Here is a 24242-nt window from a genome sequence, read left to right as displayed (position 1 = left end):
CTCGCCAACAAGCATGCACACACACACACACCTCCAGGTTTCCCACTCTCTCCTTTCCTTGCTGCTAGTGAGCATTGCTTTCCAATCAGTGACTCCTCACTCCTCTTCTAAGTGCTCACATCTGAGAAGGGTGAGAGAGGCCTTTCCCCTTTCTTCCACTCCCCCTAGTGGATCCACTCAGCACTGCATTTTCCCTGCGCATCTCCCAAACACACAGAGAGAGAGAGAGGGAGGGACAGACAGCGAGAGAGAGAGGGAGAGAGAGAGAGGGAGAGAGACCCCTCCTCCAGATGACATCAGTGCTCTATTGAAGCAAAGCTAGAGGCAAACACAATTCCACATTTGTATTGAGATCTAGCCGTGCACCTATGTCCTGGCACAGTCCACAGATCGTCTATGTGTGTGTGTGAGCGAGCGAGAGAGAGAGAGGCAGCAGCAAACACAGCAGTGCTGCTACAGATAAACTCCAAATAGCTCCGGAGAGGAGGGAGCTCTTTGGGATCTGACTTTTAAAAACCTCAGAGCCTGGACTGGATTATTATTTTATTTTTTTCCTCGGTGAAGTCCACTTTAAGAGGATACCTGTTACGTTGCTTTTTTGAAGGGTTTATTATAAAGGTAAGTGTTTTTTTTGTGTGTGCTGGGAATGCATCCTTTCCATCTTTTCTCTTTTCCCTTTTTTGGATATTCTCTCTGGCAGAAGGATTTGAAAAGTCTCGAGGATTACTCAGGAGTTCAGATCCGACTAGTTACCACATTCTCTTCCCTTTTTCTTTATTTAACTTGTATTTATAATAGTTGGCCTAACCGAAAAAAAATGATGGGTCCCCCCCCCGAGGCAGTTGCCCCTCCGAGGGTTAGTAAACCAAACCCCACACGTCAGTGCTCTTTTCTTTCACCAAACGCAGATCTTCTGCTCAGATGGCATCATCTGTCTCTGCGTCCCTCTCTTCAACTTGCTGCTTTTCGTCCCTGTTGTTTTTTCTTTCTTTATTTATTCGAGCATTGATCCCAAACAACCAGATCCGTTCTCTGCGCACATGAAGCTCTGGCTGCGACGCGCACTGAGATCCCCTCCTCGGTCCCATTTCCTCACTCCGCACTCCGCACATGGAAAGTATAGAGAGCAACAGGGACGCGTCAAATCTCCTCGGTGCTTAATTCGGCTCTTTGAGATGCCGTGAAGCGGGGGGGACAATAAACAGGGGGTGAATACGCAGACCTGATGGGATTATAAGGGTGTGGGGAGGGGGGGGGACTGTGTGCGTTAAATCTGGGGCGCCGCAGCCCGAGGAGACACCCCGGCGTGCAGCTGGAATTGCAGCGCAGATCCCGCGGAGTTTGGGCACGAAGGGGCAGCTGGGGGAGCACCAGCCCTTTGCGCGACTCTCACCGGCTTCCATTCATGTCCCAGTACACTGAAAACTACTGTGCGCGACTGTAAACTCGTCTCATCCGGACAGCCACCCTTTAAAAACACACAGCAGCACAGAGCCAGAGCTTCACGCCGCAGGGGCGCACGGAACAGAGTCGAATGCATTTAAGTTTCATATCCGCAGCTCGTTTTTTACGCACAGTGCAGCGCACTGGACGCGTGGTTAGCACCGTCTCGAAGCTGGGATCTGACATTGCGTTGTAGTGGGAGCTATAAGCATCCAGGCTTTATACAGTAAGATAAAACCTTCTGCTCCCACGTCCACCCTGAGGATGATGATGCTAATGAACCAAACTCCTCCGTCCCGTCTCTCTCCACACAAACCGAATAACTATCACGTTAAATGCAATATAAAGTGGCCTCTTCCATGCACTCGATTTAAGCTGCATGTGTTAGTGGCAACACCAGGGCAGGGACTGGTTAATCCAATTCAACACCATCCCCATGAAACGATAAGGGCATCCAGACTTCCTACAGAGGCTGGTGTACGTGTAGGCTGCAGTCTGATTCCATTAAATCACTAATACTGGATGTGACTTCCCCTGGCAATGGTTTGTTATTGGGACAAAGGATAAATAGCCTGTTAAAACATGGTAGACATGAGGACAGACCCAGTTGTCTTCACTGATGACTGCCTGAGGCAAAAAGTCTCCAGTCGATTGGTTTCACAGGGAATTCACATTGCAGATTAACAACTAACCAGGTCACCACAGACACAATTTCCTATCAGCAAAAAAAACGTTAAAGCATAAATTAGAAATGACACGTTCGTAAAAAAGAAATAAGACATCCACAAATAGACATTCATAACCACCATGACACTTTTCAGGCCCTTTGACGAGGCCTAATTCAGTTCTGTTCATTATTTATTTAACCACTTATCGGTGTCCTTTTTAATCAAATAATTTCAGAATTGCTACTGGAATTTAAAGGTGTAAAACATGGCTGCAAAGCTTAAATACTGCAGGAAAAAACCTTTGCAAACAATATGACTCATGAAAAACGGTAGTGCCTACCACCCCCATGTGGGGAAAAATCCACTGCAGCTGCTACAGATCCATCCTTTCAGGCCGTTACAAAAGAGACCCCCGTCTGTCCCGGGCCTCTCCGTGCTCCTAATGGGTCAGCCCAAGTATCCTCTGCTCAGCCCATGTAAAGGACAGCACCAGGAGGCCGCAAATCTCCCAAACTATCGGTGATATTTGCCAATTTGTTTTATTTGAGGCTGTGTCCTGTGAAGTCAGATGTGACCATGAATGTTCCATTATATAGCTCGGCTCGACAGCAGGCCGCTGCCCCGACACACAACTCACCTACATGTAAACACACGGCAGACACAAGGTTTCATTGCACCCAACAACGTAGAAAAACCTCAGCTCGGGTTAACAGCAGAAAATCACCAATCAAAAAAAAAGGGTCAGAATACAAAAGATTACAGACATTTTGTTTTGTTTTCACATCAGGTTAAACTAACTTATTTGCATCATCGTACAAATTCATGTTTTCCAGTCTTATTTGAGTGTGTGCTTGAAACCTACCAGGCCTGACGAGTGACACACGAGACTAAATACATCTTTTCAGACCAAAATCTGAAAACACATAATCCACAGTAACCATGTTGTTTGCGTTCATAAATCAAAACTATAATATGTATTTTGAGAAATAATCAACAGCAGATACAAACAGCATTGATTTCCCAATGGAGAGCTCCACTGTGGTTCAAAATTAATTTCAGGGCTCATGAATAATTTAACAGTCAGCCATACTACTTTACAGCTCTTGCCCCCCTAAAACGCGGCCCAAGTAATATTATTCTGCATTTTTACTGAGCTAAAAAGTAATTATAATCTGCAATAGTTTTGACAGGCTTGAAATTGTTTCAGTTTGACTTATTTTTTTTTTTTTTTTTTCAAAAGCCTTTCTTCTGCAGTGTATGACTAGGGGGCACAAAGTCTTAGGCTCTGTTATTGCAGACTAATGTGCATTTATGCGTGTTGAGCTCACAATGGCTATCAGTGTCCAGCTTTGTGTAAGCCTCCCACGCTCGCCACTGAAAGGTAACTAGCTGTACACACACACACACACACACACACACACACACACACACACACACACAGTTTGACCAGGATGCTCAATTTAACTTTGTCAGTTCAGATTAAATGAAGCAGAAGCCACGATGACTGCTGAAGAAATCTTCTGTCTGACCAGCGGAGCTTATTAGAGCGATGGAGAAAGACATCCATCACTAAAAATCTTTAACTACTCTCTAGTTGAGTACGTGCTTGTGAACATTGTGTGTGTGTGTGTGTGTGTGAGAGAACATTTGCAGGGTATACATCCAGTCAATTCAACTTAAAAGGCTTGCCGAACAAGACGTGTTAAGAATAGGCATTTTTAATTTGCCTGAATTAAATGCTTTAATACCTAAACCCCCTCTGTTGGTTCACAAGGTCCACAAGCTCGCCTTGCAGCAGACAATACAGAGGGGCCACTCTCCTGAAATCCGATGAGAGTGGAAAAAGGAAAAGGGGGAGAAAAACAGCAAAGCATCTCAGACTGACTTCCCCGCTCGTAAAGCAAGCATGACGTTCTTTGTTCAACGCAGACTTCAGATAAATCACCTTCACTATAACATAACACACAGAGGCCATTACCCCATGTGCTACATTATGTTTTAGTTCCATCAGACTATATTTACATCAGCGTTCATACATGAGTAACCCCCCCTTTAGTCTGTTCGTTCAGCAGGTAACGGTTGTGGTGGCCTGAAGAAAAAAAGACGATGTGAACTGGGAATGTTGCACCATATGCAGCTGATCATGCAGAGGCTCACATAGCACGAAAAGACAGTCTGAGTGCAGATATGTCTCGTCTGGGTTCTCTTGACGAGAAATGCAGAGACAATTGCACTCTTTTATGCCATGTTAAGAATACAAGCATTTAAATCAAGGCTACACACTTAACATCTTTCAGAGGAAGGAGAACCATGCAAAATGAGGTGAAAAGGGCCATTTAAAATTGAAATAGCTTGACTAAGTGCTGCATGAAAAGTTCATTCCAGCAGACAGACAGCACATATCCCTCCATCACCCTGCCATTTTGTGAAACTCCATTACTGAATTTCATCTCTTTTTTTTTTCTTTTTCTCAGACTCCTTTATTCCCGAAGTTTGTAGAGGTCACATCTGGTGCTTTTCCCCCAGACTCTAATCTACTACTAATGTAATACTGGACTGAGAGCTCGTGTTTAGATGGAACAGAAGGAAGGGGGGGGCGTTATTATTAGACAGCATCTCAGGAGTTGTAATCGAGTTACAAACCTCTCAATTCCCTGATCCTCTCCTTGTCATGAACTACAACTGTTAAATGGCTGGGCCCTTTGTTTCCCATTTACCTTTCCATGTTTTACAGCACATAGCAGCTGCCAGCAGGGCTCATGGCTTGTTACATATAAGGGTAAAAAAGCTATTGTGTTAGAGGAAACATAACATTTGCTTTGGCAAAGGAAATTCTATTTTTACAAACAGTAATAGAATTCACAGAGTTGGAGAAAGGATGGGGGTTAGGGGTCAGAGGGGAGTTCACTTTGCCCATCCTCTCCTCCATATGAAATTATAATGGGCCTCATCTGTCACAAAGTGCTTTTAAACGATGTGGGTGATTCAGTAATCACTGCCTGGATCTACTTTCCCTCTCGAATGTGGAAATCCGGACTGTTCTTGTTTTTAAACTTGCATACTATACATTTCTTAATCGCAGGACTTGTTTTCATGTAAAACACCAAAAGATCAGCCAAGCAGTGAGCTGGACGGAGAAAGGCATATGGGCTCCACCCCTCAGCCATTGTGTTGGGGCCTAGATCACTGTTGTCTTTCGTATGCATAGACATTCTTTGTTGTGTCACCATAGAAAAGAAGCGTGGTGTGTTCGAGTAACGGGCTACAAAAGGTCAACAGGCAAAACCGTGGCCAAGAAGAAAGGGCATTTCTAAATAAGTATTCACAGTGTAAACTAGGCCAGAGTTCAGGATCAAAAGTACACCTCATTTATATATTTTAAAATCTATGACTGAAATGAGTACATACAATATACTGGGATGCAGAGAATACATTCTAAATCATGCCCTGAATTTAAACAAAATAATACAGAAAACAATTAACGTTTTATTGCACTTTGTAATGTCATTGCACCATTTTGTAATATGTGAATGTTGGCCCTAAATGTGTTTGTCTCTGCTCCTTTTCCAGAACACAAACCCAGGTGTGTGGAGGACACAGTATGAGTCAAGCTGCAGATGCATAAAGGAGGCTGGGTCCACCAGGATAAGCGCCTTGCCCCGTTTTGCCCCTTAGAGGAGAAGACAACATTGGTTATCTGCTCCAGGAAAAGGGACCAAAGGCCTGGATTAATGTGTATACAGGCTCGACAAGGGAGCAGAGGATTCTGGGTTACCTGTAGACCTGGAGTACACAAGTGAACAAGCTTGGATTGAGCCTGTGGCACAGGGGATTGGCATGGCTCAGACCAGCTTTGTGTCAACTCATCATGCCTGTCGGGCCTGATTGCAGAAAGGAGCCTTTGCTGAAGCGCGGCCCGTCCTGCACACGGATCACTATACAGCATCCAAAAACTCTAATCTGCAGTTATGGCTTTTGAGCTTGACAATTTCCACACCAATAAGGATTTTTAATATTACCTGTGTGGCCATGCTTTGTCAGTGAGTGGGGATGCTTTTTCTACAGGCTTATCTGCCATGGTAAAGGCATTGAAAGCATGAGCCTCTGACAACACAGAGGAGGTCATCGTCCAAACAAGGATCAGCTCAGCAAACACTGACCAGGTCAGGATATCACAAGGAAACCCCTTGGACAAACTTTTCCTTTCAGGAAGGATAAGAGCAAATTCAAGAGGAAATCTTGATTGGATTTTCGGAGGCTGGAGAGGATTTACTACATCGTATACATCAGGTACGACAAACACGGACAGCTTTGCTTCTTTCCACTTCGCTGACCCGACCACAATTTCTAATGAGACGTGCAGGAAGAGAGGTCATGTCAGGAATGCATAAGTAAAGCAATACATTAGTATTAGCCTAATTAAAAGGGAACTACACACTGACAGAGACAGACAACCAGTAGGCTCCCTCTGCTCTGTTAATTTGACGATTATCCACTGTAACTGTGTAGATTTAAAAAAAAAAAAAATCTTGTTTTTTAAAACATTTAATGCACATCTTCCGTGCAAGGATAAATGAAAATCACATATTGCACATACAGCATACAAATGACTAAAAAACACATCCTTTGATTTTAATGTACTGAAAACCTTCATTTCGTCTCTGTTCAGAGATATTTCTTCCCTAACATGTATAATATACTTAAACCCCCACAATTTGAATGGTGAAAGGCATGGGGAATGGTGTAACAGGACTTAGGAGTATGTCGCTTTCACAACAGTTCATCAACAAAGCCTGACTTTGTTCACCCTCGTGGTCTTGTAGCGATGAAAGGCAGCCTTGAGATACAGAAACGTGTAAAACAACGAGGGAATGCTATTACATTTCACAAGTCAGAGCCAAAAAGCACAGAGATTCAATTCACACAGCGCCGTACTAGGAACATGTCTTATCAAAGAGAAGAGGAAAATAAAGCAGTTATTTTTCTAATGCAGGTTATTTTAAAAACTTTTAATCCTAGAAAATCTTTAATCCGGTAGGTGACGAACAGCTATCTCCGAAGCGAACACCCTATCTTTAAAAAAGTTACATAGTATTTTCACCGTCTAAAAATTACAAGTGATAGGTTCATATCAGTTTAATAGAAATTCTTTGACTGTTACTTAATCCAGAAAGTGTTACAGGCAGCATTTCTAATACCCAGCAATTATGAGAACAGGAATGTGTCTCTCCTTGAAAAATCTTGTCTTAAATGTACCCTTGTGTCTTCTCCCCAGGGGCTCTTGAGCGATTAGACTGCCAGTCGACACAGCTTCAAGATGGTGCGTCAAAGCAAGGCCTTTATACTCTTCCTCATCAGGGTTGGGCTGCTGCTGGGTCTTGCTAACCCCCTGGTGACCTCTGCCTCGTGTCCCTCGGCCTGCCGCTGTGATGGGACCTTTATCTACTGTAATGACCGTGGCCTGACTTCCATCCCCACTGGTATGCCCCTGGATGCTACAGTGCTCTTTCTGCAAAACAATCGCATTAAGAGCGCAGGCATACCTACAGAGCTACGCACTCTCGTAAACGTGGAGAAGATCTACCTGTACTGCAACAATCTGGATGAGTTCCCCCGTAACCTTCCTCTCGGGCTGAAAGAGCTCCACCTTCAGGAGAACAATGTTCGGATGATTACCCATGAGACTTTAGCTCAAATTCCCTACATCGAGGAGCTGCACCTGGATGATAACTCTGTATCAGCAGTCAGCATAGAGGAGGGGGCCTTCAGGGACAGTTCTCACCTCAGATTACTTTTCCTCTCCAGAAACCACCTCAGCACCATCCCTTCAGGCCTGCCCATGAGCATTGAGGAGCTGCGCTTTGATGACAACCGCATTTCCTCCATCTCAGAGCAGTCGCTGCAAGATCTCATCAACCTGAAGCGGCTAATCCTGGATGGTAACCTGCTTAACAACCATGGGATTGGGGAGATGGCTTTCATCAACCTGATCAACCTGACTGAGCTCTCGCTAATGAGGAACTCCCTGACATCGCCGCCAGCCAACCTGCCCGGCACCAGTATGGAGAAGCTGCAGCTACAAGATAATCATATTAATCGGGTCCCGCCCGGGGCTTTTGCCTTCCTTAGGCAGTTGTATCGCCTGGACCTGTCCGGTAACAACCTGAGCAGCCTCCCACAGGGTGTATTTGAAGATCTGGACAATCTCACACAGCTGCTGCTACGCAACAACCCCTGGCAGTGCACTTGCAGGATGAAATGGGTGCGCGACTGGTTGCGGTCATTACCAACTAAGGTGAATGTACGTGGCTTCATGTGCCAGGGTCCGGATAAAGTCAAAGGCATGGCGATTAAAGATCTCACCACAGACATGTTTGAATGCACAGATACAGAGCTCAACCCGATGTATGAGACAAGCACGGTCTCCAACACTGTGCGCCCCTCACAGCCCCAGTGGCCGTCGCTTGTGACCAGAAGGCCGGTGATAAAAGGGCCCGACATCAATAAGAATCACCGCATCTCTACCACCTCTACAGGCAGGAAGATTATCACCATCAGTGTGAAGTCAAGTAATGCAGATACAATTCACATATCATGGAGGGTGTCACAGCCCATGACTGCCCTACGGCTGAGTTGGTTAAAGCTGGGACACAGCCCTGCCTTTGGGTCCATCACTGAGACCATTGTGCAGGGGGAGAAGACGGAGTACCTGCTCACTGCGCTGGAGCCAGAGTCTTCCTACAGGATATGCATGGTTCCCATGGAGACCAGCAACATTTACCTGTCAGATGAGACCCCTGTGTGCATCGAGACAGAGACTGGCTCTCACAAATCATACAACCCAACCACAACTTTAAACAGAGAGCAGGAGAAAGAGCCTTACAAAAATTCCAGTCTGCCTTTGGCTGCTATCATTGGAGGGGCAGTGGCTCTTTTGGCAATAATCATGTTGGCACTAGTGTGCTGGTACGTCCACAGGAACGGGTCACTTTTTTCCAGGAACTGCACCTACAACAAAGGCCGTCGGAGAAAGGACGACTATGCTGAGGCTGGCACAAAGAAGGACAACTCCATCCTTGAAATACGGGAGACTTCTTTTCAAATGATTCCAATAAATCACCTGCCTGTGTCCAAGGAGGAGTTTATGATACACACCATTTTTCCACCTAATGGCCTGAGTTTATACAAAAGCCCACATAGCGAGAACAGTATTAACAACAGGAGCTACAGAGACAGTGGAATACCAGATTCAGACCATTCCCATTCATGATATTGCGCATGGACACTCATGATGCGTGCGTTACTTCAACAGAGTGGTGAGACTTTCACAAAACACTGGATCTATAAGACTAAGAAAGCAATGGACTGTACATTTGCCATATAATTTATATTTAAGGACATTTTATGAAGACGGAGAACGTTCCAGTTGCAGGCCATCACTGAACCATCAGTGGGTATGGAAACTAACTGCAATTCTATATTTTAGGGATTTGTAGTAATTTGTACTGTATTTCCTTTGCTTAAGGTTATCAACCTACTAAAAGAAACTCTGTGTTCTACTGAGATATGATGACTTGTCAACTGTGAAAGTGGGTTTTCATTGCCGTGTTGAACAATCAGACTTTAGAAAACCTTGTAGTATAAGCACAGCTCATTCTTTTAACTTTGTGGCTGTCTGAAAAACAAAAAGGCAAAAAAATGACATGATGTAAAACTCAAGGCACAGCCGATCATCTAATTTGCAAAGTAGGCATGATGCCCTCTAAAAGAACGAGCGGTCAGTAGCTGTTTTATGGACCAAGCGTCTTGAACTAGTATTCACCTGGTATTGAGTACAAATAACTAAAGATGAGGTGCCATGCTTTATTTCTCTGCTTTGTTCAGTGTGTTTTTTTCTGTTCGCAAGAAGAAGAAACACAGCAAAGCAACCCGAGCAAGGCTCCAGTGTTTCTGATGGGACTGTAGGCCACAGCACAGGGCAGATAAAGCACACCGACCTTAAGGAGGGTTCTGCTCCTCAAACAAGTAGACTGGACAGGCTGACACAGAGGACCCCCCGCTCTCTCTATTTGTACAAGCCAACAATGCCCGGACAACAATGGCGGCGTTCTTTAGTACCATGTACCATACGTCATTCTAGTCACCAAGCCAAAAAGACAGATTTGGCGTGTAGAACTACCACAGTGTCAGAAAGTCCTTGTTATGAGTGTTATTTTGTATTATTTTTCTCAGATGAACACACTTTTACGTTGCCACAATTTGAAGTTAACTGTTCTTTACAATTGAAAACCAAAGTGCATTGTATGCCCTTTGGCCAGTCTTGTATGTGCCTTGATCCAATGCTTATTGTATTTAGCTTTTTAAGAAACCAGTGACTTTTTTTCATACACACTTGAATATGAAAAATATTGGTCATATTACAAAATAAAAGTGGACAAAAATAATGTTGCTCTTTCTTACCCCGAGTTCAGCAAAACCCACAAAAGTACTACTTCTATTGTTCTCACTATAATGTCATCATGCTTTGATATAATTGCTAAATTTATTTTTGCTACTATTGAGAGTTCTATCTTTGCACAAATGTGAAAGCCCCTGGAGTAAAAGAGGGGGCAATAGCCAACCTGTTTTATTCATTCATTTCTCAATTTACGATCTATACACACTATCTAAAATTGCTTAGAGGTGCAAACATAACCCGCTGAATTTGTTTCCTTCACGATGATCTGAACTCTGAAGCTCATAGCCTTAAAACCAAACCTCCCCTTCCAAGACACAGTAAACTATTTAACAGTAACGCAGATACTGGTCTTGAAAACCCAGTTTTCCACTCCATGGTCAGTGAGCACAGCAACATCTGCCTGAGGCTGCTGTTGTTCTTTCGTGCGGTGAAGCCATGTGTTACTTATCCGATTGGCCAGAGAGAGAAATATCACAGCAGAGTAGAACTAGGGCTGTGGAGAAATTAGACTCTGGGGTTTGATGAACCTCTGAGGCACCAGAAAACTAATGACAAGCCACCATATGGAGGGTGGGACAAGCAGACCCTGCTGGGGATGCCCGTCCCTGCAGAGGACAGAGTATATATACACTGCTCCGGGCTCTAGGCCGCTCACTTAATGACATGGTTGCAGCTCAGCCGAGCAAGGGCCCACAAAAGGTACACATGCTAAAGTAGTAAAATATCCTTTTTCTTTCACACGTGCATGCAATAGAATATCTTGTGAAGGTTAAAATAAAGTCAATGCTTTTCAGATTGTACTCTCTTGACCAAACTCTTACACAGAGGCACACATGTATTCAGTGTGTTTCACCCCAAAAAAAATACTGCAGACCCACTTTCACACACCCACAAGCTCTTAACACAGTGAAAGCTTTAATTACAGAAAGGGGAGCCGCTACAAGCTGCACAAGTGATCCAAACCTTAAGTATACACTAACCCTGACCTACACACTAAATATAAATCACATTAACTTGGAATTAAAGTAAACAGAGGGTTTACTTTTAGAATACCGAATAGTAATAGTTTCCATATGAACGCTTTCGACAGAGTTGGTTCTTTGACTGTAAAGCGCTAGTCCCGTCTTATTTCAGCAAACTACATGAGGAAACCTAGGAATGTTAGTCATTTTTCTTTCACCAAGCTGAAGTGCACGGAGCATGCTTGACCGAGGAAACATGTATCACCTGTTTATTAGGGCCTTCAGCAGAAACAAAGAAAACAATGGGATGTCCTATGATCTGTTTCGAGGTAAATTAAAACAAACAAAAACAAGCTGTAAGGTTTTCATATTGATATTATGGAAGATGACTAGGCAGAGATCTCAGCTGGGTTCACAGGATCAGCTTCTCGCGGATGAATGAGGTGGCTTTTCAAATGTAGATAGGTCTTTATTGCAGAGTTTCCATATTGTCACTAATGGCAAGAACATCTTAAATTAAAAGTGTTATTTTTGATGCAGTAACAGTAAAATGTTTATATTGATGAGTTCACTGCGATCCTATAGCTAGCACAGTCATCTTTCATGTCATTTCATAATCTGTGTTTTTTTTTTTAGATAAAGTTAATCACTGACAGGGCTTTGTAGTGGTTGAAGTATGACCACTAGAACTGACAGCTTTAAAGCTCATGGAAAGAGCAAGCTGCCGTTACATATTCTCTCACCTGTGTGATAAATTATAGTTTAGCAAAATGCTGAAAGGAGCGTGCCATTGTTGTGACATTCACTGAAAACAATACATTAAACTCAGCAGCTTTGTGCATTTGGTTCGGCCCACGTTTCAGGGCAAAATTGATGAACCCGACTGCTCACGACCCCGAGTGACCTCACTTATCACTCACGACCCTTGACCCGTCAGTCCCTTTAAACAATTCCCTAATCGCTCTCATGTTCTCACTGGGGTCATACAACTCTTTAAACAACCCAAGATGCCACATGCATTTGTCTCCCAAGTGACACACACAGACCCTAATTATGTTTGTCTTTTATCTAACTCTCATATGAGAACTAATGGGGGCAGCTGCACTGTCTGCCCCGGGGCTCTGTTATTCCTATTGTAGTGTACTGGTCAGGCAGCCGGTCACATTTGCATTCCTATAGATGCTGGTATCAAAGAACCCCTGGATGACCCCATCGTGGTCAGTGGCGGCGCCCGGTTCTTCTCCATCAGCACCATTAGCAGGATCCACACAAAAAAAAAACACAGGCCATGTGATCCAATGACTGATTAGAGGTCAGGAATGTCAGGTCACACTTGGTTCAAGGATCTCAAGAGATGACAAATAGATGCATATCAGTGCCCACAAAATAAAGCCAGTCATCGGGGACTCATCAGGGAGAGGCAACCTGTCCACCATAAGGATGCGCTGCTCCGGAGAAACCCCCCTGGTATTCATTTCATGAAAGCCAGATATTATAGGGAAAAACACTTTGGAACAAAAGGTCAGATGTTTAGCTAATGGCTTAATTTGCCTTCAGAGCCACACAAGCGACTCACAGCATAAGGTTAAGCCAATGAGTGGATGCAGAGAGGACCAATAGGGAGTCTTTTCTCCCAGCGATTTCTAAGTGAGATGGTTTGTCGAATAACTTGAGCGGGCATGCAGGGAATTAAGGAATTCAACGACTCTCCAAATCCACAGTTGTTTGATTCAACCTTGATTTTTGAGCCACGGTTCATATAAATGTTTTGTGTTCCCCACCCCCCACCCCCACAAGCTGCTGACTTAAATGTGCCTGGGAGGGATCTGCAATATCAGGGTTATTATCCATCTTGAGCTTATTAAAGAAGTCTAACTTTTACTGCAGGCCTGATCGCTCAATCATGGACAAATTAAATTACCTGACACCTGCTGCTGGAAAACAAAAACAGTCTAACGTGTAACATTAACAAAATAAACAGCCTGCCCTTACTTTGAATAGAGGAATCATTTTGAGATTTATTTGTATTATAGCATTGATTTCAAACATATACATCAGTTGTTACATCAGTTAAGTAATAGCTCACCATAATGACCAGATGGTGCAGTAAAGGGGATAATTTACTCAATCTAAGTTTATTCAACATTTTGTTGTTGGAAAAATTAATAAAGAATATAAGCCCATTGTTTTAATGGTTTCAAATCTTGCAAAACGTCTCCTTTATCAACACATACGACTATACCCCAAAACAACCACACATTCAAAAAACCAACCACACATTCAAAAAAAATAAAAAAGGGCCTTTTGCTGTTCCCTCTCTCTCACATCCTGTTGCACACAGCTCGCACATCAACAGACCCATGATATAATGGCCTCTAAACACTGAGTAGCCGTGTGCTGTGGTCACGGCAAACCGAGTATCAGGGCCTCCCACAAAGTCTGCACTTTTGCCTGTGTGCGTGTGTGCGTGTACGTGTGTGTGTGTGCGTTATAAAAACAGAGCACAAACTATTGATGCCCTGATGTGAAGTACTTACTCCTTGCATTTATCTTTTGGCAAAGCGTCCACGGCTCACTCACATGCATCTTAATCTCTTTGGCTCTTTATATTCATTCATTCAAATATGCTGTTATTAATGCAAACATGTTTGTGAATTTCTCGTCGTAGTCTCTGAGATGCATGCAAATGAGTGTCTATGCTGGGAATTACAGACTGGGGACACTTCTTCAAAGTCGAGTCAACAAACGAGGCTTTTGCCTGCCATTTGCCATTTATTCCTGTACGTTTTGCGCTGAAGAAGAGGAGGGGAATACTGACAATCTGAGCCTTTAACAAAAGGGACAGGATGTTTTTGATTTCCAAGCCGTGTTCATCACCCGTTCATGATTCAACTTGACGGCAGGCTCGTGCCAACCCACGCACGTCTGCATATGCGAGTCTACATATACTGTGCGGGACTGCAGGTTATTGCAAACGCTATAGTGGCCGTGATTACATGTGCATATAAAGCAGTGCACATTATCTGATGCACAAAAAACAGATCATATCCATCGTACTTATTTATATGCATGCAGGCACAGTGACCTGAAGCCGTCGCCTTCCTTTCTTCCGACAGTTGGTCCCAAGTCTGTGGCTTTGTCGCTCTCAGTCACAAGCACAGATTGATACTTTGAGCTATAAAGGCGCGTAGGGGTGAAAACACTGTGTCCAGTGAGAGATGTGTCACTGTGAGTGATGCGCTTCTGTGTGCGTGGGCGGGAGCGGGGGTGTTGTCTTCCACCCTCTGTCTCTGATGAGCCCCCCCTCTCCACCAGGCCAGGACCCTCTCCATCTCTTCACATTACTCAGTGACCTGAAACCACAGGGCCAAAAAAGCCTAACCAGCTCCTCCGTCTTCTTAATGAATCCAATTTTTTGCCTGAGAGCACAAGGCGTGCACATACATCGGCGGCAATTCTAAATTAACTGACATTAATACAAATTAACAACAGCCACGGCCATCAAGACTGCACCGCCCCACAATGGCGTGACAATGACGATGTATCTATATCGCTGTAAGAGGACAGCAAATTATTATATAGCCCAAAATGCAGTCAATAATCTCATTTACAACAGGCTATAACCAAAACAAAAGGAGAGGAGCTGATTGGCGCTGGTGAAATTACACTATGAACTATACACAATATGTTATGAAAATATCCATATAATTGACTCTGCTGTATGGCAGCCATTAATTCCTGTCCTCCATTAAGTGGTTTAAATGATCTTGTAAGAGGCCATACATCTCATGATGCCCTTTATGAGATCAACGCCACATCCCCCTCAGAACTTAATCGACCCTCAGCCCCATTTGTCCGTGAAGTCTGATGCAGAGGAATAATTATTTCATTCCTTTACGGTTCCGAGGGGTCCAACTTGTCCATTACCCACAGCAGATCGCCAGCACTGCAGGGGGAGGCCCACGCTCCTCTTCGATCCGTTCTCTTCTCCCATTTATGTTAAGCCAGCTTTAAATGTCAGTACAGTATTTGCATGCCAGTGTGGCTCTTGTCTGCAGCTCATTATTTTCAGATGTTGACAGCCTAATCGCATGCGAGTTTAGCCCACTTTGCTAACCTAATGGTTGCTACCGCCGAGTCATACTGAGCAGCAAGTCAAGGTTTTCCTTTCTGCAGCGCTCGCCTGTAGCTGCCTTACTCACTTGGACAATCAGGGAGGGAACGCAGAAAAGGCAGCAACCTGGTATAATCAGCTCATCTGTAATGACGTCAAGGAGGACCTTCTTCTACATATCAACGATGCACCAAGACGGCCAACATCATTTACATTGTGGCTTTGATTCTTCTCCGCATACCCCTGACTCTGTTCTCCCGAGGATGAAGACTGAGCAGGGCAGGTAATATACCTCCGCAGGTCTGATATAACCCTTCTGACAGTTTGACCTTCGGGTAAAAGCTCAGTCCATCTTTCCAGAGAAGTCCATCCTGCCCCTCATTCACTCAGACATCCTGCACGTCTCAGCTGCAGCTCACACGTAGACATTAGCTTAAGGGTGGCAATGTTTTGGTACTTCTCCAAGAGGTGCAGATTTCAGCAGCGTCAGCACCTTTTAGGATTGTAAATACAAGCTGTCGCCATTCATCAGGGCACCAGAAGGAGAACGCAGACACTTCAAGGCCTCATTATTTCACTGTCGTCAAGCGACTCGACATAAGCTCACTGCAGTGCAGCAACGGGGTGGCATCCCTTATCCCGGTTAGGCCGACAAAAGGTTATTAAGATCCCATGAAGACCTGGTGCACTCACATAGTTCAGTCACAGTTACCCAACTCTTGCAGACAGAGTCGGTGGAGCTGACGTCAGAGGGTTTAAACACGTGAATGCAGTTAGCGGGCTATCTCCCGCTTTCAGACGTGCAGGAAAGTGACAGCGGTGTCATCCTGGAACTATACAAGTTATGCACACAGCCCTGCAGTGGGTTGAAAGACTGCAGTAAAAGAACCACCACCGCTGCCACCCCGCCTCACCGCCCGCATCCAAACGGGCACATAACAGAAAGTAAAGAGGGAAAAGTTTGGTGGAGAAGCCACCAGTGGGCCAGGCGGGGTGGAGGGATGTGGGATTAATTAAAAGCTGCTGTCACTGTGGTGTGCTGGTGACACGCAGCCACACGATTACTGAGATCTCTGTGTGAGAAGAATTTGCTCCCACAACTCATTTCCTCCCCACTGAGGGGGGGGGGGGGAGGGGGTAAAATGGGACCTTCTGTTGTACAAAATACGAAGAAAGAGAGAATCATTTTTCATTTAGAGGAATTTGAGAATCCAAACGGAAGGAAAAGGGGTCGGGGTGGGAGAACAAGGATGAGGAGAATTTCTTTTGTTTTTTGAATAAAAATCTCCTCAATCTATTTCAATCGAGTGGTACACTGGGCTTGTGGGGGGGGAGGTCAGAGGATCTAAGCCACTGTAATCCTAAGCTTGCAGCTGCTTAAAACCTGCTCAAGTTAACACAGGGGGATATGTGTGTGTGTATAGACACTATCACACTCATGCAGCTTAAACTAACATCTGGCAATGTTACCATATCTAACTTTCCACTTATTTCTTGGGATGTTTAATCTCTTCGTTGGAACCAAGACACCGAAACAATTATTGAATGACAAAACATGCATGCATGCCAAAATAAGACTTTACGCTTGATCTAGCGCAGGAATGATTATGAGTAAACTATATTGAAAATGCAATAACAATTTTAGTCATAGAAATACAATACTCTGTGGTTCCAAGCTCTTCTACCTTTTCTAACATCAAAATGTTTGACATCTTTTGCTTATGGAACAGTGCTCAAACAAAAAAACTAAAAATGTAAATTGTCACTAGGAGATTTTCAATTAATTACTCAAAAATGTTTTACACAATATGCAAAGTATTACAATTTTAGAATATCTGAATATTTAAAAGAATCGAGTTGAAGCATGCACATTATAAAGTAGTATATTATGTTATATAAGTCATTACATTTCCTATAAAGACTTGAATGACATTTAATTATAATGTTGATGTTCAACGATATTAAAACAACTATGGTTCCTTGTTTTCCAACAGTTAGTTTGAAGATAAAAAAGAAATAAAGTTCTAATCTTTGGATTGATTGTTAGGACTGATCCTGATATTTAAAAACCTCAATGTGTTAGCTGCTGCCATAGAGTGTATATTAAGATGGACGACTTGTCTATGCAATATAATGAGAGCTGCATAAAATGACATTACACGTTCAAAATTATTGGACGTGTACTTTGACATTTTAGTTTGGTCCTTGTCCCATCAGCGAACACGGAGGAGGCAGGGTTCACCTATACTGCAGTCAGCCACTAGGGGGCGATAAAAACACTTTGGATTCACTTTTGGGGAGCTGTCATGTTGTGTATATTTTAAAACCGTCTAAGACAGCTTCACAAAATGGCTCATGAAGTTATGGCATTACACCAAAATTGGAATTTTTTTGTTAAGATGTTAAAATGGTGAAATAATGGGTAATTTTCACAAATTGTAAAACAGACAGGCGGATCGTGTGGGTTGTTAGATTCCAGCACTTCTGTGAATACATTCATGACACTGATGAAGAGTCAAATTAAAATGTCTTGGGGAAGTTTGAAAGATATTCCCACCTGCTCTAAGTGTTGTCAGAGTGAGACATAAAGCTACCGGGCTGCAGTGCTAAAGGTTACACCCCAGCCACAGACGTAATTAACAACAATTCTTATTAGAGGTGATAGCTGTGGTAAAAACAGGATATTGTAGATGTGGGAGACGGCGATGGGGCTTATTAATTCACACTTAACTCTTCCTGTAAGGCAGATAGATGTAAAAAACACACACACACACACACACACACACACACACACACACACACACACACACACACACACACACACACACACACACACACACACACACACACACACACACACACACACACACACACACACACACACAGAGAGGAAGTTTGGAAACTGTACATATGCGTGACCCTGGTTAGGCAGCAGTTTCATCAGGGAAAAATAATCACACTCACTGAATGATATCCAATTACCCCCCACCCCCACCCCCCGATGCTTGTGAGACTGTTCCCCCTACTTCCTTAATAAACCAGAGATTGTGAGCACCTCACAAATTAAAGCTCTTCAGGAGTCAGATGACAATTTAATCCAACCAGAAGCTTTAAGGCTACTAATTATTCATCTCCTTTAATATGCCGACAGTTCATTTAAACAAAAACTTGTTTTCAGAAGAGGAAAGTTTCCAGTTTCAGAAAACACTGCTGGGAATGCTGGCAGGCCCATTCTTCATTCTCTAATTACGCTGGATTATTATTAGCTGGAGACACAACTGACGAGGAAGACGCACATTGATGGAACTCATCGCACTAATGAAATCAGGAGATACCAGGAAATTCATGCTGCGGAGATGATGCAATTATGAAGGGTTTCTACCGTTTGTGGCGCAGAGGCTAACGGTGAGTTGAGAATATACATAAAAAGAACTGAAATAAAGGAAAAAGGAACCACGTTATTTATATTTTTACGACGACAATGCTTTGCTTGAGGCAGACGCGCTCTCTATGCATACATCTGTCTCCTGCATATTTCCTGTGTTTCAGGCCCGAAGCATAAGGCCCAAATGTTCCCAGACTGGTGCTAATGTGACAAGGGTGATGGCTTTTGTGCAGAGTCACCAGAAGTTGTCAATGGCACCACGGGCTCAGCCATTAATCACACAGTCGCCCGGTTGTGTGCATGCATGACACGGGGGCAGGGTCATAATGGAAGGGGGTTGAGCCCTGGAACATGGACCCTTGCCCCGGGAGCCCCAGCGGACTTGAATGAAGAGGCTCCACACATTCATAGTTACCAGGTCACTAATCAAATTATGTTGATAGCCAGGGACGGCACACAGGACAACTGAATTCATTTAGTATCCCTTACCTCCATTGTCTCTGTGTGGGGGCATCACTGGGGCCTGGGTTAGATAAGTAACCCCCCGTTTCTTCTCAATCCCTCCCAATGAATAGGCTGTCATGTGAGAGAAATGAATTAAACACCACAATTACCAGCATAGGTGATCTGGAAAAACCCTGATGACATCGCTGTCACGGCGAGAAAAACTATGCAAATGCAAATCATTAACATGAGCCAGATGGTCATGGATTTGGGCAAATTCACTTAGTGAGGCATTGGTCATGTCTCATATTATCAATACGGCCAGTGCACAATTGGGCAACCCATGTAAAAGAAAAAAAGAGGGGGAAGCAGAGGTGAGATCTGTCCATCCATCACTCGAGGTGATCATTTGGTTATGTGTGTCCCCTGAGGTGACTAAACACAACAACACGGGCACCAGGTCAGTGTGTGTGTGTGTGTGTGTGTGTGTGTGTGTGTGTGTGTGTGTGTGTGTGTGTGTGTGTGTGTGTGTGTGTGTGTGTGATTCAAGCATACCCCAAAAGTCCCAAAGTGATCATGTGCCTTTGCCATGTAGCATTTTAATTAACCCTACTAAACAGAGTGGATCTGGCAGGTTCTGTATGTCTAAGGGCTTGGGTGAGAGGCTGGCGAGAAGAGAGGAACATGACAGCGGGGTTAATGCCCAATGCACCCAAAGGCACAATACAGCGAGCAGCAGGTCCGCTCTTGGACAGGTGCTCCTCCTGGGGTCAGCCGACGACTCCCCAAGCGCACAAAGCCACCGTCTGCCACCGCAAGTCGGACGCCGCAAGGTCACAAACGGAGAAACACATGGCCTGAGCTGACCCTGGTAAGTGTGTTGAATTTTTAATGATTCCAATAAAACCAAATATTTACTTATGTTGGAGCCCTTTTCTATTACAGGTTAGAAACGTACCAGTTGGGGGTTTACTTAGATTGCTTGCTCATTTCCCTGACTCCTGCTCTTGTCCTGAGGTGCAGTTAATTTGAGCAGCTTAAATGTGAATTTGACAGGGCATAGAAGATGTATTATCACCGGCGGTTTCTTTGCTTAGGGAAATTTGTCATTTCAATGACCATTTAAGCTCACATTTCACACAAAGTGTGATTTGAATATAAAGTTGATCTTACATTTAAACCATCTTAAGACGCCCTTGAAAAATGCAAATCTGAGAATGATTAATAGAAACCTTTAATGTGCGGTGGCCATTGTTTCATGGCCTGGAGTGGGACCAGGGTGGGCGGCTGCACACGGTGGCGGCACCACTGCCGGTCAGCTTGTCGATGCTTAATCATTTCCGGCCACAATACTAAATACTGTGAAGGTGAACAGTGTGACTATGACCAAATGAGAAAAATTATAATTCACTGTCAAAAGGAGAACCGCTTTAAATTATACCTGCAAGAAATGCCAAAAAAATGTGTCTTGGTGACAAATGTCTCTTTGTGGAGAAATGAGAAACTGAACGCTCAGCAGTATATGTACAGACACTGTATAAGGTCAACAGGAACTCATCCGCTGCGCTAAAAGGCAGAGCAATACCAACCCAAGCAGATTATTATTAACCCCACTATTAAGTTTTTTTGAACTTTTCTTACGCCTCATCTGAAATAATTGCAATTGAGTGCATGAATGCCGAAGCTTTTCTCCCCCTAAGCACACTCCCTACTCGGATGTATTACATCTGCCCCTCCAGCTCTCAATGCCGGTTCGCCTGTCTTTCAGTCTGAGATTGAAATATGCATAGGTCATGTGCAATGAGGCCAGTGATTATAACAGAAGAACGCATCAATATTACAGGGTGCATGACACCACTGCTCCACACTGCCAATAAGCAGAACAAATGGCTGAAGTATTGACTGACTGGATGCCTGACCAAGACAATGGGCTTCATTGGATCCCCTGTCATTTAAGAGACAGCAATTAGCTGGTTTTATTGCAAATCACAGAGGCTGCTGAAAAGGAGCAAAGTTCCACACTCGGTTGTTGTGAGATGAGAGATGCAGAGGAATGACGGTGGTAAAGGATTTGTTGTTTTTCTCCACAGGCTCAAGAGCTTGAATTGAAAGAAACTAAAATGAAAGTGTCTGAGTGGTTCTCTATGAGCACGCGATCATGGCAGGATTATAAACGATGGAGGAGAAAAAAAAAGGAAGACCTAACTAAGTACAGCATGGGCAGGGGAAATTAGGAAAGAAAAGAAATAAGGAAATTGGATAGAGAGGCAGACCATCAAACAAAGACTGTAAATTTTAAATCTAATTTGGGCAATAAAAAATATGGGCTGCAGGCCTTTGAGGAAGACATCTGAAATATACTTGTTCTATGCAGGGATTAAAAAGGAAATGTCCTGCAAATTTTTCGAATAAATGTAACTTCTGTCGTGTTTCATGGAATTAATCAAGATCTGACCTGAAAATAATGTGGACATGTTACAAATGAGTGTCCACCTATGGTAGCCATGACAACCTGCTGTTAAGGCAAAGTTAATACGCCAAACAAGCTGCTAATTACTCATGTGATTGTTTTGCATTCAGTCATTAAGACTGACCTCTTTGTTAATTAAACAAAACATTACTAAGACACAGCCCACGGTTCGTCTTTTCGAATCAAATTAAAATATAAAGTGGTGTTTCTGTCTTGATGAAACCGGGTGAACACACTGCATATTAAGAAAGAAAGGACAAAACAGTGAGAACAGATGTGAGTGTTAAAATAAAGAGAGATTAGTTTGATAACTATAAACAGGCTTCCTGACTCTGCCTGTCACACAGAAGTGAGCGCACACTCAGCGAGAGTGAGAGGATGAAAAAAAGACGCAAACGGATGAGAACAGTCACAGCAGTTGCCGCATATAGAAAGGGAGGGAGTAATATGGATATTGTAACAAACATACAGGGGAGAGAAGACAGGCAGCGACACATCATTAATATAAAGCTGTGAAGGAACACACGGTGATGTTCCCAAGAAGCAAAGAGTGATACGTTGAATTAAAGAATAATGGAAACAAGACCACATGTCCCTAGAGACGGTTATTCTGCCTTCACCCCCCCCCCCAGGCATGCACACTTCGAAATGTTAAGATGGCAATGCATTAAACTCCAGGGGTTCGGCTTCACCACTAGGAGCTCTGCTAAATGGCAGTTTCCCCTGTTATCCCTCCATTATTCCTCCATGTTGTGACCTATTCACGAAGCTGCTGAGATCAACTTTTACTCAGAGTCCGAGCTAAGTGAAACAGTTGACCTTGTCTCGGCAGAGGACATTGTGCTTCATGAATGGACTTTCTCATTATGCCCTCCGTGGCTGATTCATAATTCATCATAATAATGGAGGTATAATGAAACACGTAATTACTGCGGCCTGGTTCACAAATAAGATGTCATGTTACCGGGACATGTGCGATATCTTAACCACCAGCTGCGTCGAACGGTGCAGCCATGAAACTACAGGGACACACAATACTTTCAAAGCAGTGTGTTATCAAAAGTGCAATATTACTGAATCTTTGAGGACTTTATAATACAGACTGGCACGAAGGAAAATAGTGCAGACATTAGAAATTCAAAACAAACAGACTGAAATCTAAATCAATACAAACTACACTTTTAAAACACTTCAAGCGAGTTGCACTGTTTGCAGGGATTTTTATTGTAATGCAGAACCCAGAGAGAATTGCTGGTGAGGAGCTAATGAACTGGGCCGAGGCTGGATCACCACGTCCTTCCTGTTCCATGTCGGCGCATTCAGACTCTCCCTGGAGTGTGCTGAGCTTGTATTTCTTTATATGTGAAGTGTGCAGGATCATGCATTGTGTTATTTTGATTTAGCGGTTTGATTTTATATTTCCACAGTAAATATTAACATCGTAAGGCTGTGTGCTGTCTACGGCAGCTTCAATTAAACTAAGATGCAAATTATCAAGTGAGATCCTCACATAAATTGGTGTCAGACCACAGAGTGAGTTATTCAATTATTCAATACAAGCAGCAGATTGAATTCTCAACATGACCTCTTTGTCAAGCACTTGCACCTATAGAGCACAGTATGTTCACCATTAGCAGCTATTCTAATTATATGCTTTGTAGAATTAGATATATGCATTATAATCCTTACAATATTACTAATGAATTCAAGAAGTGTTGTATTAATAGTGTAATATTTTGAAGGCAATTATTATTATTATACATCGGTATTAAATTTGATCGTTGATATGCAAAACCAAAAAATGAATATCATGAAAAAATGCATTATAATAAATTACATGTAATGTATTTTATGCAGATAAGCCAAGAAGAGTAATAACTGTAACAATAGTGATTTAAATAAGCTTCAGTCTAAACCTCACGCAATCAGTACACACTAAAATTCTCGATGTTTAATGCAGATTCTTTATATTCTCATTATTAATTTGCGCCCTGTGATTTTAGGGAGTAAAAAAGAGACGAAAGTGAGACTGCGTCCAAATGAAGGTGCTAATGCTCCGATAGTGTTAAGATAATGCACCTGATGAGGCCATTTCATAGCCGGGCTTCATGTTGGCCGGCAAGCTTCACTAGTCTCAGCCTCCAAAATGGCCCTCAAACTGAATGGCCAAATGGTTATCAAGTGCTAAGAGCCATACCGGGGACCTGTGCCATGCACCATAAACCTCGGATATTAATTAACATCAGTTGTTCGCAGAGTTTATTGGCTGATGCCTTTTTAATTGACACTTGCTACGAC

General features: G+C 43.4%; 2 protein-coding genes across 6 annotated transcripts in view; one reads left to right on the top strand and one right to left on the bottom strand.

Annotated features, from left to right (window-relative positions):
* Nucleotides 1-24242, bottom strand: part of macrod2 (mono-ADP ribosylhydrolase 2) — a 419150-nt gene that overhangs the window by 338196 nt on the left and 56712 nt on the right. The gene's annotated exons all lie outside the window — the stretch shown is intronic.
* Nucleotides 308-10555, top strand: flrt3 (fibronectin leucine rich transmembrane 3). Its single transcript, XM_053435645.1, has 3 exons — nt 308-618; nt 5682-6401; nt 7387-10555. The coding sequence occupies exon 3, from the start codon at nt 7429-7431 to the stop codon at nt 9379-9381; it is 1953 nt and encodes a 650-aa protein (XP_053291620.1). The 5' UTR covers nt 308-618; nt 5682-6401; nt 7387-7428; the 3' UTR covers nt 9382-10555.

Source organism: Pleuronectes platessa, chromosome 12 (genome assembly GCF_947347685.1).
Source record: "Pleuronectes platessa chromosome 12, fPlePla1.1, whole genome shotgun sequence".
Taxonomy (NCBI): domain Eukaryota; kingdom Metazoa; phylum Chordata; class Actinopteri; order Pleuronectiformes; family Pleuronectidae; genus Pleuronectes; species Pleuronectes platessa.
This window is presented reverse-complemented; position numbering and strand designations above follow the sequence as displayed.

Bases quoted from the DNA above. Each gene is read 5' to 3' on its own strand.
- flrt3 (XM_053435645.1), top strand. From the start codon at position 7,429: ATGGTGCGTCAAAGCAAGGCCTTTATACTCTTCCTCATCAGGGTTGGG.